The sequence below is a fragment of the Fulvia fulva genome, chromosome 8 (assembly GCF_020509005.1).
Source record: "Fulvia fulva chromosome 8, complete sequence".
NCBI lineage: Eukaryota > Fungi > Ascomycota > Dothideomycetes > Mycosphaerellales > Mycosphaerellaceae > Fulvia > Fulvia fulva.
The window spans coordinates 3,978,444-3,990,520 of NC_063019.1; the positions used below are offsets into that span (position 1 = coordinate 3,978,444).

Consider the following 12,077-nt stretch of genomic DNA (forward strand, 5'->3'; position numbering starts at 1 on the left):
GAATTCCTGATGATGCCAGCTTGGTGTGCTATCAAGGACGTCACAGGGCTTCGCAAGTACATCAATGCTGATAAGGAGCAATACCTTGGCATGGAACCCGCCTCGGTCTTCAGTGGGCACCCATTCGCCAGAGTGCTGCTTGCCATCGCACCAGATCTCAAGGGCTTCTCCGAGAAGCTGCGATTCCGTGCCAGGTGCACTGATTGCTCATCTGACACCGTGAACAGTCCCGCAGATGCGTATACCCGTGAGCTAAGCCACAGTCTCGACTGTAGGTGCCTCGATACTGGTCTTGTTGCCGCGACCACGCTCTACATGGACATTTACGACGTTCTTGGCGGTGACCTTGAACGTGGGATCCGAGAGATTATGCCTTACATGGAGAGACTCGAGACGACTCTCAAAGACTGGAAGGACTACAATGACCCCGCTCACGAACGCAACCCATTACTGAGCGACCATGCCATCGACGAGGGTCCCCTCAAATATGACAGTCTACGAGAGCAGTTTCTGCCGGTTCGCAATACATCTACAACTACTGGTTGGCGAGCGAACAAGCATGTGACGAGAGACGACATTGCGCGCGATCCAAGCTGCTGGAAGAAGGATGACTGGCCAGGCGCATTCATATCCAGCAATGTTCTCTGCTCGCTGCCCATATTCGCAACACAAGCTGTCAACTTGACCTTGCACGACGTTCAATGCCACGGCCTGAATCTGTGCAACAACATGGATCTCGTTCTGGCCGCTGCACACTGGTACAACGCTGCCAAAATCTCAGGTACAGCCCCCCAAAGCTGGCCCGATATGGACTTTGTCATCGAGCGAGAAAATGAAGTTTCACGCTATCTGGGAACCGGAGATGGAACAGTATGTGGTGCTGCTAAGCAGTTCTGCCTTGCATTGGGAATGACTCTCCCCCAGGTCACGGGGAAGTCTCGCGTGGCGATTCCGCACATTGGCAAGAACAAGTCGGCCAAGATGAGCAACATCTCGCGCTTTACTCCTCACGACTCGGGACTCCGGTCCATGCACACAGCGAGGCATCGACACGAGAAGGTTGCATGGACTACGCTCGCTCACAAGAATGGCCTTGACCTCAGCCGGCTCTATTCAGTCATTAAAGGCTACGCATCCTCCGTCGGCATCAGGGATCCCGTACTCTCGGGGCAATGGCGAGCCACACGGAGACTAAGCCCGAGTCAATTGCTCAAGATCATCGAAGAAATCTTCGTGGAAGATGAAGCCTACATCCACTTCGACCTCCACCAATTCTACATGCGTTGCTTTAGCTTCATGTATGAGGTCTTGAAGCACCACCGCGAGTTCATCAGCGAAAAGCGAGCTATGGCTTACAGCCGACGACAGATGTCCTTTCCATTCATGGTCAACGAGATCCTGTGGGACGCCGTCGCGCTGGAGGGCTCAAAGCACGGCATGAAGAACACAATGCTATACCACGTCGGCCAGATCCTCAACGCTATGCAACCCAGCAATCTCAGCGTCGCCACGACTCAAGCTCAGCGTTTCTCCAGCCGTCGGATCCCAGAGCACCTCAAGCCAGCGACTTTGTACTCCGACACCGCAGTCATGGCGCCGTCTGCATTGCAGCCGTCCTCCTTGGTCGTGCATGAAGTCGAGCTGGACGAGTACAAGCGCTTGCGAGGAACGTACACAGTCAACATGACCGATACAAGAGACTGGGGTGATCCTGGCCAGATCAACGAAGATGACGGGTTCGCTGTGAGGGAGGATGAGGACGGCATCACTGTTGATAATTTGCGGCCCAACGCGGATTGTCCTTGCTGTCACGGCAAGGATGGGATCAGGCTGTTCACCCTGGAGCGGATTCAGTGCATGCAGCAGGTGTTGCGCGAGCATCGGGCTTCTGGCAATATGCTGGATGCACAGACCGCCTAACTACTTTGACGAAGCACTGTGTAGTGCCGACGACTGAGAATTTGGAGGCGTCTATGGGAGCTACGTGAAACCACTGGAGCGTCTTGATAGTACTACTGCTGGACGACTACAGTTGGAGACTGACGCCGAGTGCTGTTTATCCGATGTTATGGACTGCTGGACAATGTGCAGAGAGAGACTTCTGCATTGCGAGCAGTACCAGACAGTTACTGTTTAAGCTACCTTCGCTTTGATGTACACGGTGAGTTAAGATGCTGATATGTCATAGCGCCGCTGAGTCGAGATATGTCACGATGTCGAGCTCATTCACTCCATTCACATGCGCAACAAAGCGCCCGCGAAGCTTTCTGGGTTGAGACCGTGCGCAACACCACAGTTTATGCTGTTAAGAAGCGCATAAAACTTGCAGAGCCCACTTCAACACAACGCCACGACACAGACTTGGCCACAGCAAATTCTGCTCTCCCACGCCACTCTTAGTATCCCACATTATCATTGTACATTAGGCGCACCACAATCACGACTGCCAAACACCCTTATCTGCGATGGACGCCATCCTGCTCATCGACACATATCGGCGATACAAAGCTAGTACCAATAAACTGCTCCGGTGGCTGTTGGACTCGGCACAGGAAGCCAGCTCGAAGAGTGCCAGAACAAAGGCAGGATCCAAGACGACATCGCATGCACCGTCGAGGAAGTTGAAGGTAGATGAGCTTGTGCAGCTTGCGCTTATTATCATCGCCGCAGACCCTACTACGATCGACATCCCTATTGACATACTCGATATCACACACGATGTGATTAAAGGCCGGAGGTTCTCATGTAAGTGGTACTCGAACTTGACAGCTAGCAATAAGGCACATAAGGCGGAAGAAGTCATCGAGTCCAACTCGAGGCATCAACACTTCATCGGCGTTCTGGAAAAAGGCGACGAGATCTTGCGGAAGGAGGCCAAGAGCCGTAGACCGAAGCGGAAGAAGAAGATCGAGCTTGCAACGGATGTCGACGACCTTACCAATCTCTACCTTCACCTCGAGTTGCAAGATCTGCCATCCGATGACGAGAATAGCCAAGGTCCTTCCCAGCGCAAGGCCAAGCCTACGAATAAGACCAAGGCGGAGAAGATCGAACTCGAGGGCGGGTTTGACGAAGACGGAACCGAAGAGCAGCTGTTCGCTCTCTACTGTCATCTCCAGTTCCTGGGCGAGCTGCGCATGCAGACACGTAAAGTCTGGCAGGACTGTCTCGACGGTCGCATCACCTTTCTCCTGGCTTGTCAGATCTTCGACCAAGCAGTCAGCATTGGGTTCATGCTAGCGAGGCGTTTCGAGGCGCAGTATCCGGACATCAAGTCTTTCGACGTCGTCGCGGTGAAGCTGGGCTTCCACCAGTATGTGGCGGAGGCTCGCGAGGCTGACACTCGCGTGGGCTACATGAGCAGTTTGGCAGGGAGTTCTATGACCGCTCATGATGTGGCTATGGATCACAGACGACAATTCCTCATGCAGCCAGCATGGTGTGCTTTGCAAGACGTGAGAGATCTGTCACGCTACATCCATAGACGAGCCGGCGGCAAGGATTATGATGGACGAGTCCCAGCATCGGTCTTTCCTGGACACCCATTCGCTAAGATCCTACTGCAGGTCGCTGGCGATTTGCGACCCACGTTTGCCACTCTCGCTGTTGGCAAAGAGTGTCACACATGCCACTGTCGTACTCAGAATGCGGTCTCTGACATGTACTCGCGCGAGCTGGGCGAGTATATGTTCTACGCAAACATGACTACTGGCTTGGTCATTGCGACTACACTCTACATGGACCTGTACGATGCCCTCGGCGGGGATCTCGATAGAGGCCTTCGCGAGATCCAGCCGGCCAGGGAGGCTGTCACATTCAGTGCTGCCACATTCACCGCGTTCTACATCAAGTCTGACAAGGCCGTCACGGACTATATGCCCCCGGGATATCCATACAGGCACATGGCGGAGCAGAAGATCTTCGAGGACAGTGTCGAAGACGGCCAGAGCGGCAGGCGTGTCAACACATTGGCCAGGGAGGCTGATGAGAAGGATCGCGCAGACAAAGTCGCCTGACTAGCGAGCGCTGGTCTTCGGCCTGAGGGATTCGTTCCGATCGGTGTGCTGCGTAAGCTTCCCGTCTTCCCGGCACAGTTGATCAACATGATGCTTCTGGAGACAAACAGCTCGGGACTGATGCTATGCAATGCCAAAGCAGTTGTCCTGGCAGCCGCACATCTCTACAGCGCAACCAAGCTCATTCAAGCATCGAGCGAGCCATGGGAGGATATGGACTTCGTTGTTGACCGTGAGAACGAGGTTGCTCCTTTCGTTTCGCCTGGTGATGGCTCTGTGAACAATGCCGCAACGCAGTACTGCCTCGCCATGGGGTTCAAAGTCAAGCAGCTCGCTGGCAAGGGACGAGTCAAATTTCCAAAGGAAACGAAAGACCACCTGAAGCTGACCAACACATCACGATTCGTCCCTGAAGGCTCTGGTATTACAGACCCACACTCAACCAGACATCGCCACGAAGCTGCTACAAGAAGCACACTAGTCCACAAAAAGGGCGTGGACTTGAGCCGTCTCTACTCAGCCCTCAAGGTCTACGCCAAGACACACGGAATGCAAGACCCTGCCATCGCCAAACAACGGAAGGAGACCCGAAAGCTCAGTACAAGCCAGCTCCTCACCGTAATTCAGGAGATTCTGCTCGGCGACGACGTCTACCTACACTTCAACCTCTATCACTTCTACACGAACGTGCTCACTATCATGCACAAGGTCCGCGAGGCATACTACAAGCACCCGAGCAGCGTAAGCAAATCACACGACCTATCTATCGCCGCGATCGTCAATGAGATCCTCTGGGATGCCGGCCAAGTCGAGAAAGCTGGACGCAGTATGGGCAACACGATGCTCTACCAAGTCGGTGAGATGATCGACTTCGCTGCGCCCCTCCGCAACATACTCTACGACTTCATCCCTCCCCAACCCCCACTCACACACCACCCTCACCTACCTCTTCCCCCAAGCAAAGCTTCAACACAATCCCCGACCCCACACCCCACCCGACCCCACCCCACCCCACAACCGCGCTTCCCGGCAAACACACACACCACGAAACCCTCAACCTCTACCACCGCCACAGCACCTTCAACTTCCACCTCCACAGCGGGGCAGCACAACAGCCAGAGCGACACCCACTGTCGGAACCGCGCCAAGAGGTCCGAGACGTTGTGTTCAGACCCCGGGACTACCGCATGCATCCGGCGGGGGAAGAGCGCGTTTTGGGTATCAGAGCTGGCGCGATGAGATGGATGCGGTGAGGTCGGGGTGAAGGCGGCGGCCAGCTGGGCGGGGATGATGTGTTTAGGCGAGGCGTGATCGAGGAGGGGGTCGAGGATGAGGTTGGTCGTTTCTAGGCTACGAAGCATGAAGGGGTGCAGTGTGGTCGACTTTCTCTGGGGTCTGTCATGGTCGGTATACTAAGCAACGGCGTATCGATACTCGCTCCAAGGATGGCTTGAAGGTGAAGTGCAGACAAGGAAGATGCGTTCGACTTCAGCAGTAGGTCAAGAATTCCTGGTTTCCATCACGATCAGCCTACCAAGCAGCTGCATATCTAAACCTCAAACCTGCGTAAGATGCATAACACCACCAGTACCCAAGCGATCCAGCTTTCCCATAACATCTATTCGTCAACACCATCACGCATTCCAAAGCGCTATACCAGCGCTCACAGCAGCGGAAACTGTAGTCGCAGCAATTAAACCTCCCGGGGAACGTTTCTACCGCTCTGCCTGCAGCTCTTGCTCGACCTCACGCTTGACGATCTCGCGCACCTGTTTAAAGTCCGCTTTGCTCTCTGTGATACGCTTCTCCATCTTGTCCAATCCAATAAACTGCTCGGGAAGCACGGTGTCGAAGCTGAAACCAGGTTGGTCCTTCAGCGCCAGCTCGACTGCGTTCGAGAACTTAGCGGGATGTGCTGTTGCCAGTGAGATGTGATCGATGTCTTTGCCATTGCCCTCGACTGATCGTAGTGTCGCTGCGATACCAATAGCGGAATGTGGATCGAGGATGTAGTGGCCGTCTCTCGAAGTGCCGGTTGTGGCTGGCTTGCTCGTGCCATTCGCGGAGCCATTTGACAAAGCTTTCGAACTCGACAGCTGTTGGCTGTAGATGTGCTTAATTGTGTCGATCGTCTCCTTATCGCTGACTCTTTCTGACTCGAAGTCACGCTTTGCAGCTTCCAAGATCGCATTGTCCACACCGAAACCACCATCTCGCTTGAGCTGTTGTAGCCAGGTCTTGACCTTCTCACCAGCTTGCATCCGCCTCCTGTTCACTTCTTCCACATCGCTCGTCTGGTACGCCAGGTACCACAGCAATCGCTCGAAGTTAGAGCTGACCAGAATATCCATCGCCGGAGCGTATGTCATCTTCACACCACTTGGATCTGCCTTTGCTCCATCTGCCTCTTTCACGCCATTTGACGCACCCTGATCTTTGGCCTGCTTCTCGTACCTCCCTGTCTTCCAGAAACGGTGCAGGATGTCGTTTTCGTTCGTCGCAATGACCAGCTTGTCGGTTGGGAGACCCATTCGTGTCGCAAAGTATCCTGCTAGAATGTCGCCGAAGTTGCCTGTTGGCACAACAAAGCGTGCCTTTGGCTGTTCTTGGTCGAGCTGTTCCGCGAGCGAAAAGTAGGAGTGGAGGTAGTATGTGATTTGCGCGAGGATACGTGCCCAGTTGATGCTGTTCACTGCACCGAGCTTGTGGGTCGAGTTGAGGTCCTCATCGGCGAAGAGTGTCTTGAGGATGTCCTGGCAGTCGTCGAATGTGCCTTCGACCGCCAAGTTGTGTACGTTCGGATCCGTCACGGTCGTCATCTGGGCTTCCTGGATTGGGCTGACCTTGCCCTTGGGGTACATGATGAATACGCTGACATCCTTCTTGCCCCGCAGGCCATAGATGGCTGCAGATCCCGTATCACCACTCGTCGCGCCAATGACTGTCAAGTGCTCGCGATTTGCGCCTTCCTTGCCCTTATTCTTCCTCACCAGGAAGTACTCGAACAAATTGCCCACAAACTGCAGCGCGACATCCTTGAATGCAAATGTCGGGCCGTGGAAGAGCTCCAGCAGATGTATCTTCTTCTGCTCATCCAACGTTATGATCGGTGCGACGTCCTTCGCTCTGAAAGTGCCATAGCTCTTCTCGATGATCGTCTTCAGGTCCTGCTCCGGGATCTCCTCTCTGCTGATGTACAGCGAGAAGATCTCAAAGGCCAACTCTTGAAACGTGTAGTCGCTCCATTTGGTCAGAAAGTCGCTGGGCAGCTGTGGGATCTCGTCGGGGATGAAGAGGCCACCATCTTGGGCAAGACCTTTCAGGACGACGGTCTCGAAGGAGAGCTAGAGAAGTGCTTGGTGAGTGTGCGCTCCAAGGCTGTACGAAGGACACTGAATGCACGATGGAGGGGCATTGTTCTGCCCATGCAATGCATAGCAGTGGGTGCAGTGCTTACATCGTAGCTGCCGCCTCTGGTCGAAAGGTAGCGTTGGGAGGGAGAGTGTGCGACCATATTGCCTGTGTCTTGATCGTGTGAAAGGAAGGTGGGTGAATGGTGGTATTGTCCACGATGGAGTCAATGGAACATTTCCAAGTTGCCGGCGAGATCGGCGCTTCCAGGGACCGACGACAATGCCGAGCCCTCCCACCAGCCTCTGGAGGACCAAAGTCAGCAGGACAACGACGATTGAGACCACGACGATCATGATGGCAGCAACAATGAGCATCTGTCGTGCACACAAGACCGCTGTCTGCAGCTCGAAGGCCTTCTTCTACACTCGTGTGCGGATGATCACGGCATCGTTCTTGCCCTGTCCTTGGCGAGAACGAAGCATATCGAAGCCATGCACATGACGAGTATCTTGATCACTCGAGTCCCAACGAGATCATTGTACCCGCACTATTGACCTTTCATGTTTGCAGGAACATCACTCCCTTGCAACTCCGTCGTAGGATGCATTGCTCTTCTCCTCCACCGTATCTGGAGAGTGTCGTACGCGTGGTCGCTATAGTCGACATACTGCGACTGCATCTCATGAAAATAATCATTCTAGATCTCACTGGCTACTGTATCGTCAACTCAGTACTCATCAAAAGTCTACACACAACTCCCATTATCCGCCTGTCCCCTCCTATTCATATTCCCCATCAACGGCCCCAGCACAATTCCACACACATCATAACCCAAACTGAATTCATCCGAGTAATTCGCGCCACCGGGGTTAGGCCAGACGGTGTACGAGAGGCGCTTGTTGGTGGTAGTTTCGGCGATTGTGGATGCGATGGCTACGGGGAGAGTTTTGCCGGGGTTGTTGTCGGGTTGGGAGGATTGGAAGCCTTGGTCGACGCGGGGGTTGAGGTAGTGGAGGCCTGTTGCGTTGGCGGTGGTGAAGGAGCCGTTGCAGAGGGCGGTGTTGTTGAAGGTGGATTGGTTGGGTTGGGAGGTTACTAGGGTGGGGGGGGGGGGGGGTTATTAGTGTTGGGAGGAGGAGGGTGAGGTGTGTCGTGGTGCGTAGTGTGGATGGGAAGGGGAATTCTATCGTGGCGACGAATCACCAGGGGTGGTAGAACGAAGGAAGGATGAGTAGACACAATCGCAGGAATGAGTCGCAGACATCCTGTCTCGGTACTGTAGCGATGCTGCGATCGACTTTCTGCATTTGCTTCTCCAGCTAAGGCCTCCTCGTCGATCAATGGGAGGCCTGATTCGATACGGCATCTTGCTGCTCATACCTGGATTGGCCTCGAAGAAAGCCGCGCTAGACGCTAGCGTGCCGGCCTGTGGAGATCATCTCACATGTGATCTTGATCAAATGCTTCTATGTGGTGCTTAGGTCTCCTGCAAGGACGCATTCCCTCCATGTAACGACCAACTCGATAGAACAGTGAGCTGGCAGGTGAGCGCTAACATTCTTCTAGCAGGGAACACAATAATGCGCGAGAAGTCGCAATGGCAGTCTGGACCGCGTCATGGCTTGCATATTTTTTCGTTGTCGAAGGATGCGGTTTACCTGATGAAGTTTAGTGCAACGTGATGGCGATACATAGAATCGTAGCTGCCACGACGACCAAGGATGAGAGTTAGGGGCCACGAGAATTGGGGTGCTTTGCATCAACAGCGGCAAGCCATATGCTTCTCTAGTCTTCTAAATCTCGACTCAGTAGTAGCATCACAACCTCACTCACCTCACCCTCTCAAGTCACACCACTCCAAACCCATTTCGCATCAGATATCATTCACGGGGTATCATCTCATCTGCCTCTATCTCTATCCTACAACGTCCTCATCACGGACTAACATCCTCATGCATCTCATCGCCATCACCACCGACACTCATATGTCGATCCCACCACTCCTTCCTCTGCGTCGGAGGCGGAGACGGTAACGGCGGCGACGCCTGTATTTCTTTTCCCTCGGCTTTCGGTGCACTAACGACACTAGCCCTCCTCTCCTGCAAACTCGTCCGGTGCCGTTCGTAGTCTGCTCTCTCCAGCGCGAGACGCTCCTGTGCTTGCTCTGCTTGCATGACGCGGCGGTCGCTACCACCACTGCGGGTGCGGCGGTGCATTGGCGGTGCTGAGGTTCTCGTTCGAGGAAGTGGAGCAGTACCCGGGGGTTTGATCGATGCCTCTGAAGGTCTTGGTGAAGGATTTTTGCCCAGGATGCTGAGGCTCCATCGCTTAATCGTCCGCAGGAGTCCAGCTTTACTGTCCCTCTTCTCCTCACGATCGTGAAGACCCTGATTGCTAGGCGCACTGCTTTTACGCCTCTGCTCCATCCACCTCGTCCCGAACATGTACCTCCAGAAACAAAAGCTGCCCAGGAACGTCCCGTCACTGCCTGGGATGTGTTTCCACGGCTTCTCTCTCCAGCAGAATATCAAGACATCCGCAAGACCCATGATGTTCTGGCAGAAAATGTTGAGAGCGGAGATGGGGAAGATGGGGTGTTGAGCATAATAGTTGCTATAATTGAGGGCGTGAGCGACAAAGGGGAAGATCCAGAGGACGAGGTAGACAACCGGGTAGATGAAGAGGAGGCGGAGTTGGCGCTGGATGGCTTTGTGGCGTTGTTGGAGGGCGCGAGTTGCGCCATCGTTGGGGTCGGGTTGGGTTAGGGATGTGGCGACGTGTTGTTCTGTTATTTGGGGCAGCGCTGGCGACGTTGTGTCCCAGGAGGAGTGGCCACCGGACGATTTCATGGAGCCCACAGTCGAGACTGAGCCGCGATGGTGGTCAGTGGTGAGCAGAGGGGGCGGCGCAAAGTCCTCCGCGCTCATGCCGGCCCCAATCTGCTTGCTGCCCCGGCGAGATGACGGATTGCTCTTGCTCTTGGGTCGCATGTTCGAAGATCCAGCGAGGTTATCCGAAGGGGACAGTCCGAACGGCAATGCCCAGCTGGGAGTAGATTGTCGGCGGCTTGGATCGAAGAGGCTTAGTCTTGAGGTCACAGGCGGTGTGTTGTGATTCAGTGAGTCGTCATCCGGTGCGACCTCCTCATCATCGCCTCCCGCCTGCTTCTCTACTGTCGCATCGTCCCTAGAGGATTGAGTGCGCTGCATGGGCACGACAACGTCTGCCGGGTTAGTGTTGGCGCTGGAGGCACCTATCATACCGATGCTCGAGCTTTGATCCCTAACCTGGCCGAAGACTTTGAACTCGTAGCCGACATGGCGGTATATCCGGATAGCTACATACATCACGTAGATCCAGATCAGATACCTAGGAATCCAAGAAAGTGCCAATCGGTACCAGAAGGGTCTTATGGGCAAGGAACAGAAGCCGCCTTGGGAGACGAATGCGTTGTTGTCGTTGATGAAGGCCAAGGACGCTATAAAGTTCGGTATAGTGAACCAAGCCGCGAGCACGTAGTAACGAACGCGGTAAAGGCCGTCATGTCCGAGGAAAGAGTCGTTGGGCGGGAAGATGTGTAGTGCCATGTGCAAGCTCATCAACAGAATCGCGATATCACATGCCTCCAGTCCGACTTGAAGGAAGTATGCACTAGCCTGACAAAAGGAAGATTCTGTTTCGATATGGCCGTGTCCAAGAGTAGTAGCGGAGAACACCAGGAACCAGGCGGCTTTCCAGAAGTCGCCACAGATTAGTAGCAACACCAGGTCCCTCCGAAAGTTCCTCCTCATCATGCAGAACCAGTAGATCGCACATAGTGTTGCAGCTATGCTACAACTGGAGAAGGTTGTGGCTATGACCTGGATCTTGTATTGCTGCTGTCTTGCCAGGATTGAGGAAGCATTGAATGCTCCATCGGCACCCAGACCAGACGCCCGTGACTGGTAGAGGAGAGATCTCTTGTATATGTCTTGTTGTATATCAGGATAAGACGGAGCCATTGGCGTTGCGACCGCACTTGCGGCTGTCAGACCGAGGACATCTCTCACGGCATTCCCAGCTTCGTGAGCGATCAAGTCCACGGCGTCCATGCGTGGCAGCGACGACTCAGCAGTTGAAGTCTTGCTATGTCATGGAATAGCAAGTGGGTCCAAGATCTGTGGCCAGAGCCTTTAGGTGTAGCTTCAGCGGAAGGTGCGTTCAATGTGCACCAATCCGCAGATTGTGCTATAACGGCATAGCTGAAAGCGCAACAATTCGTTGTTCACTATGCAGTGCCTGGAGTGCCGGCTGTCGTCCGGGAAGCAAGCCAGGTCGCTGGCAAGAGCTTGTGCTCGTTGAATGCGGAAATGGGAAGATGTCAGTCTGAAGAGATCAAAGCCGGGGGCGCTCGAGGTATGCGGCGCTGGCACGCGGGAAAGAGGATGTCGCAAGCGGAGCAGCAAGCTCCTTTACGCTACCCGATTCTGAGTGCGGTTGGTTTGCGTTGGTTCCGCGGCCAAGCAGGTCGGTCCCAGTGTGACGTGCGCTGTTTGTCTAGATCTCTTCCTGCAAACTTAGCAAAGGTCAACATCAATGGGTGTGAGAATAGGAAAACGGTGATGCGACAACCCCTTACCTCGCGTGGCCGTGGTGCAGCACACCGAGGCGCCATGGCGGTGTTTCTGGCGACGGCCGCATTCCACTGAGACGCGTGCACCGGTTGGC

The 12,077-nt window shown here is 54.4% G+C and overlaps 4 protein-coding genes across 4 annotated transcripts; 3 read left to right on the forward strand and 1 right to left on the reverse strand.

The window, feature by feature from the left end:
* Window positions 1-12: 12 nt before the first annotated feature.
* On the forward strand, window positions 13-1,920 carry CLAFUR5_11616 (uncharacterized protein; the record flags this gene model as incomplete). The annotated part of the gene is made up of 2 exons (XM_047910764.1): window positions 13-194; window positions 276-1,920. The coding sequence occupies 2 exons, from the start codon at window positions 13-15 to the stop codon at window positions 1,918-1,920; spliced, it is 1,827 nt and encodes a 608-aa protein (XP_047765503.1).
* A 545-nt stretch (window positions 1,921-2,465) lies between these two features.
* CLAFUR5_11617 (uncharacterized protein) lies at window positions 2,466-4,016 on the forward strand (the record flags this gene model as incomplete). Its single annotated transcript, XM_047910765.1, has 1 exon — window positions 2,466-4,016. The coding sequence occupies one exon, from the start codon at window positions 2,466-2,468 to the stop codon at window positions 4,014-4,016; it is 1,551 nt and encodes a 516-aa protein (XP_047765502.1).
* Window positions 4,017-4,103: 87 nt separating this feature from the next.
* CLAFUR5_11618 (uncharacterized protein) lies at window positions 4,104-5,255 on the forward strand (the record flags this gene model as incomplete). The annotated part of the gene is made up of 1 exon (XM_047910766.1): window positions 4,104-5,255. The coding sequence occupies one exon, from the start codon at window positions 4,104-4,106 to the stop codon at window positions 5,253-5,255; it is 1,152 nt and encodes a 383-aa protein (XP_047765495.1).
* Window positions 5,256-5,731: 476 nt separating this feature from the next.
* CLAFUR5_11619 (Threonine synthase) lies at window positions 5,732-11,461 on the reverse strand (the record flags this gene model as incomplete). The annotated part of the gene is made up of 3 exons (XM_047910767.1): window positions 5,732-7,360; window positions 8,194-8,465; window positions 9,313-11,461. The coding sequence occupies 3 exons, from the start codon at window positions 11,459-11,461 to the stop codon at window positions 5,732-5,734; spliced, it is 4,050 nt and encodes a 1,349-aa protein (XP_047765494.1).
* Between the last annotated feature and the right edge of the window lie 616 nt (window positions 11,462-12,077).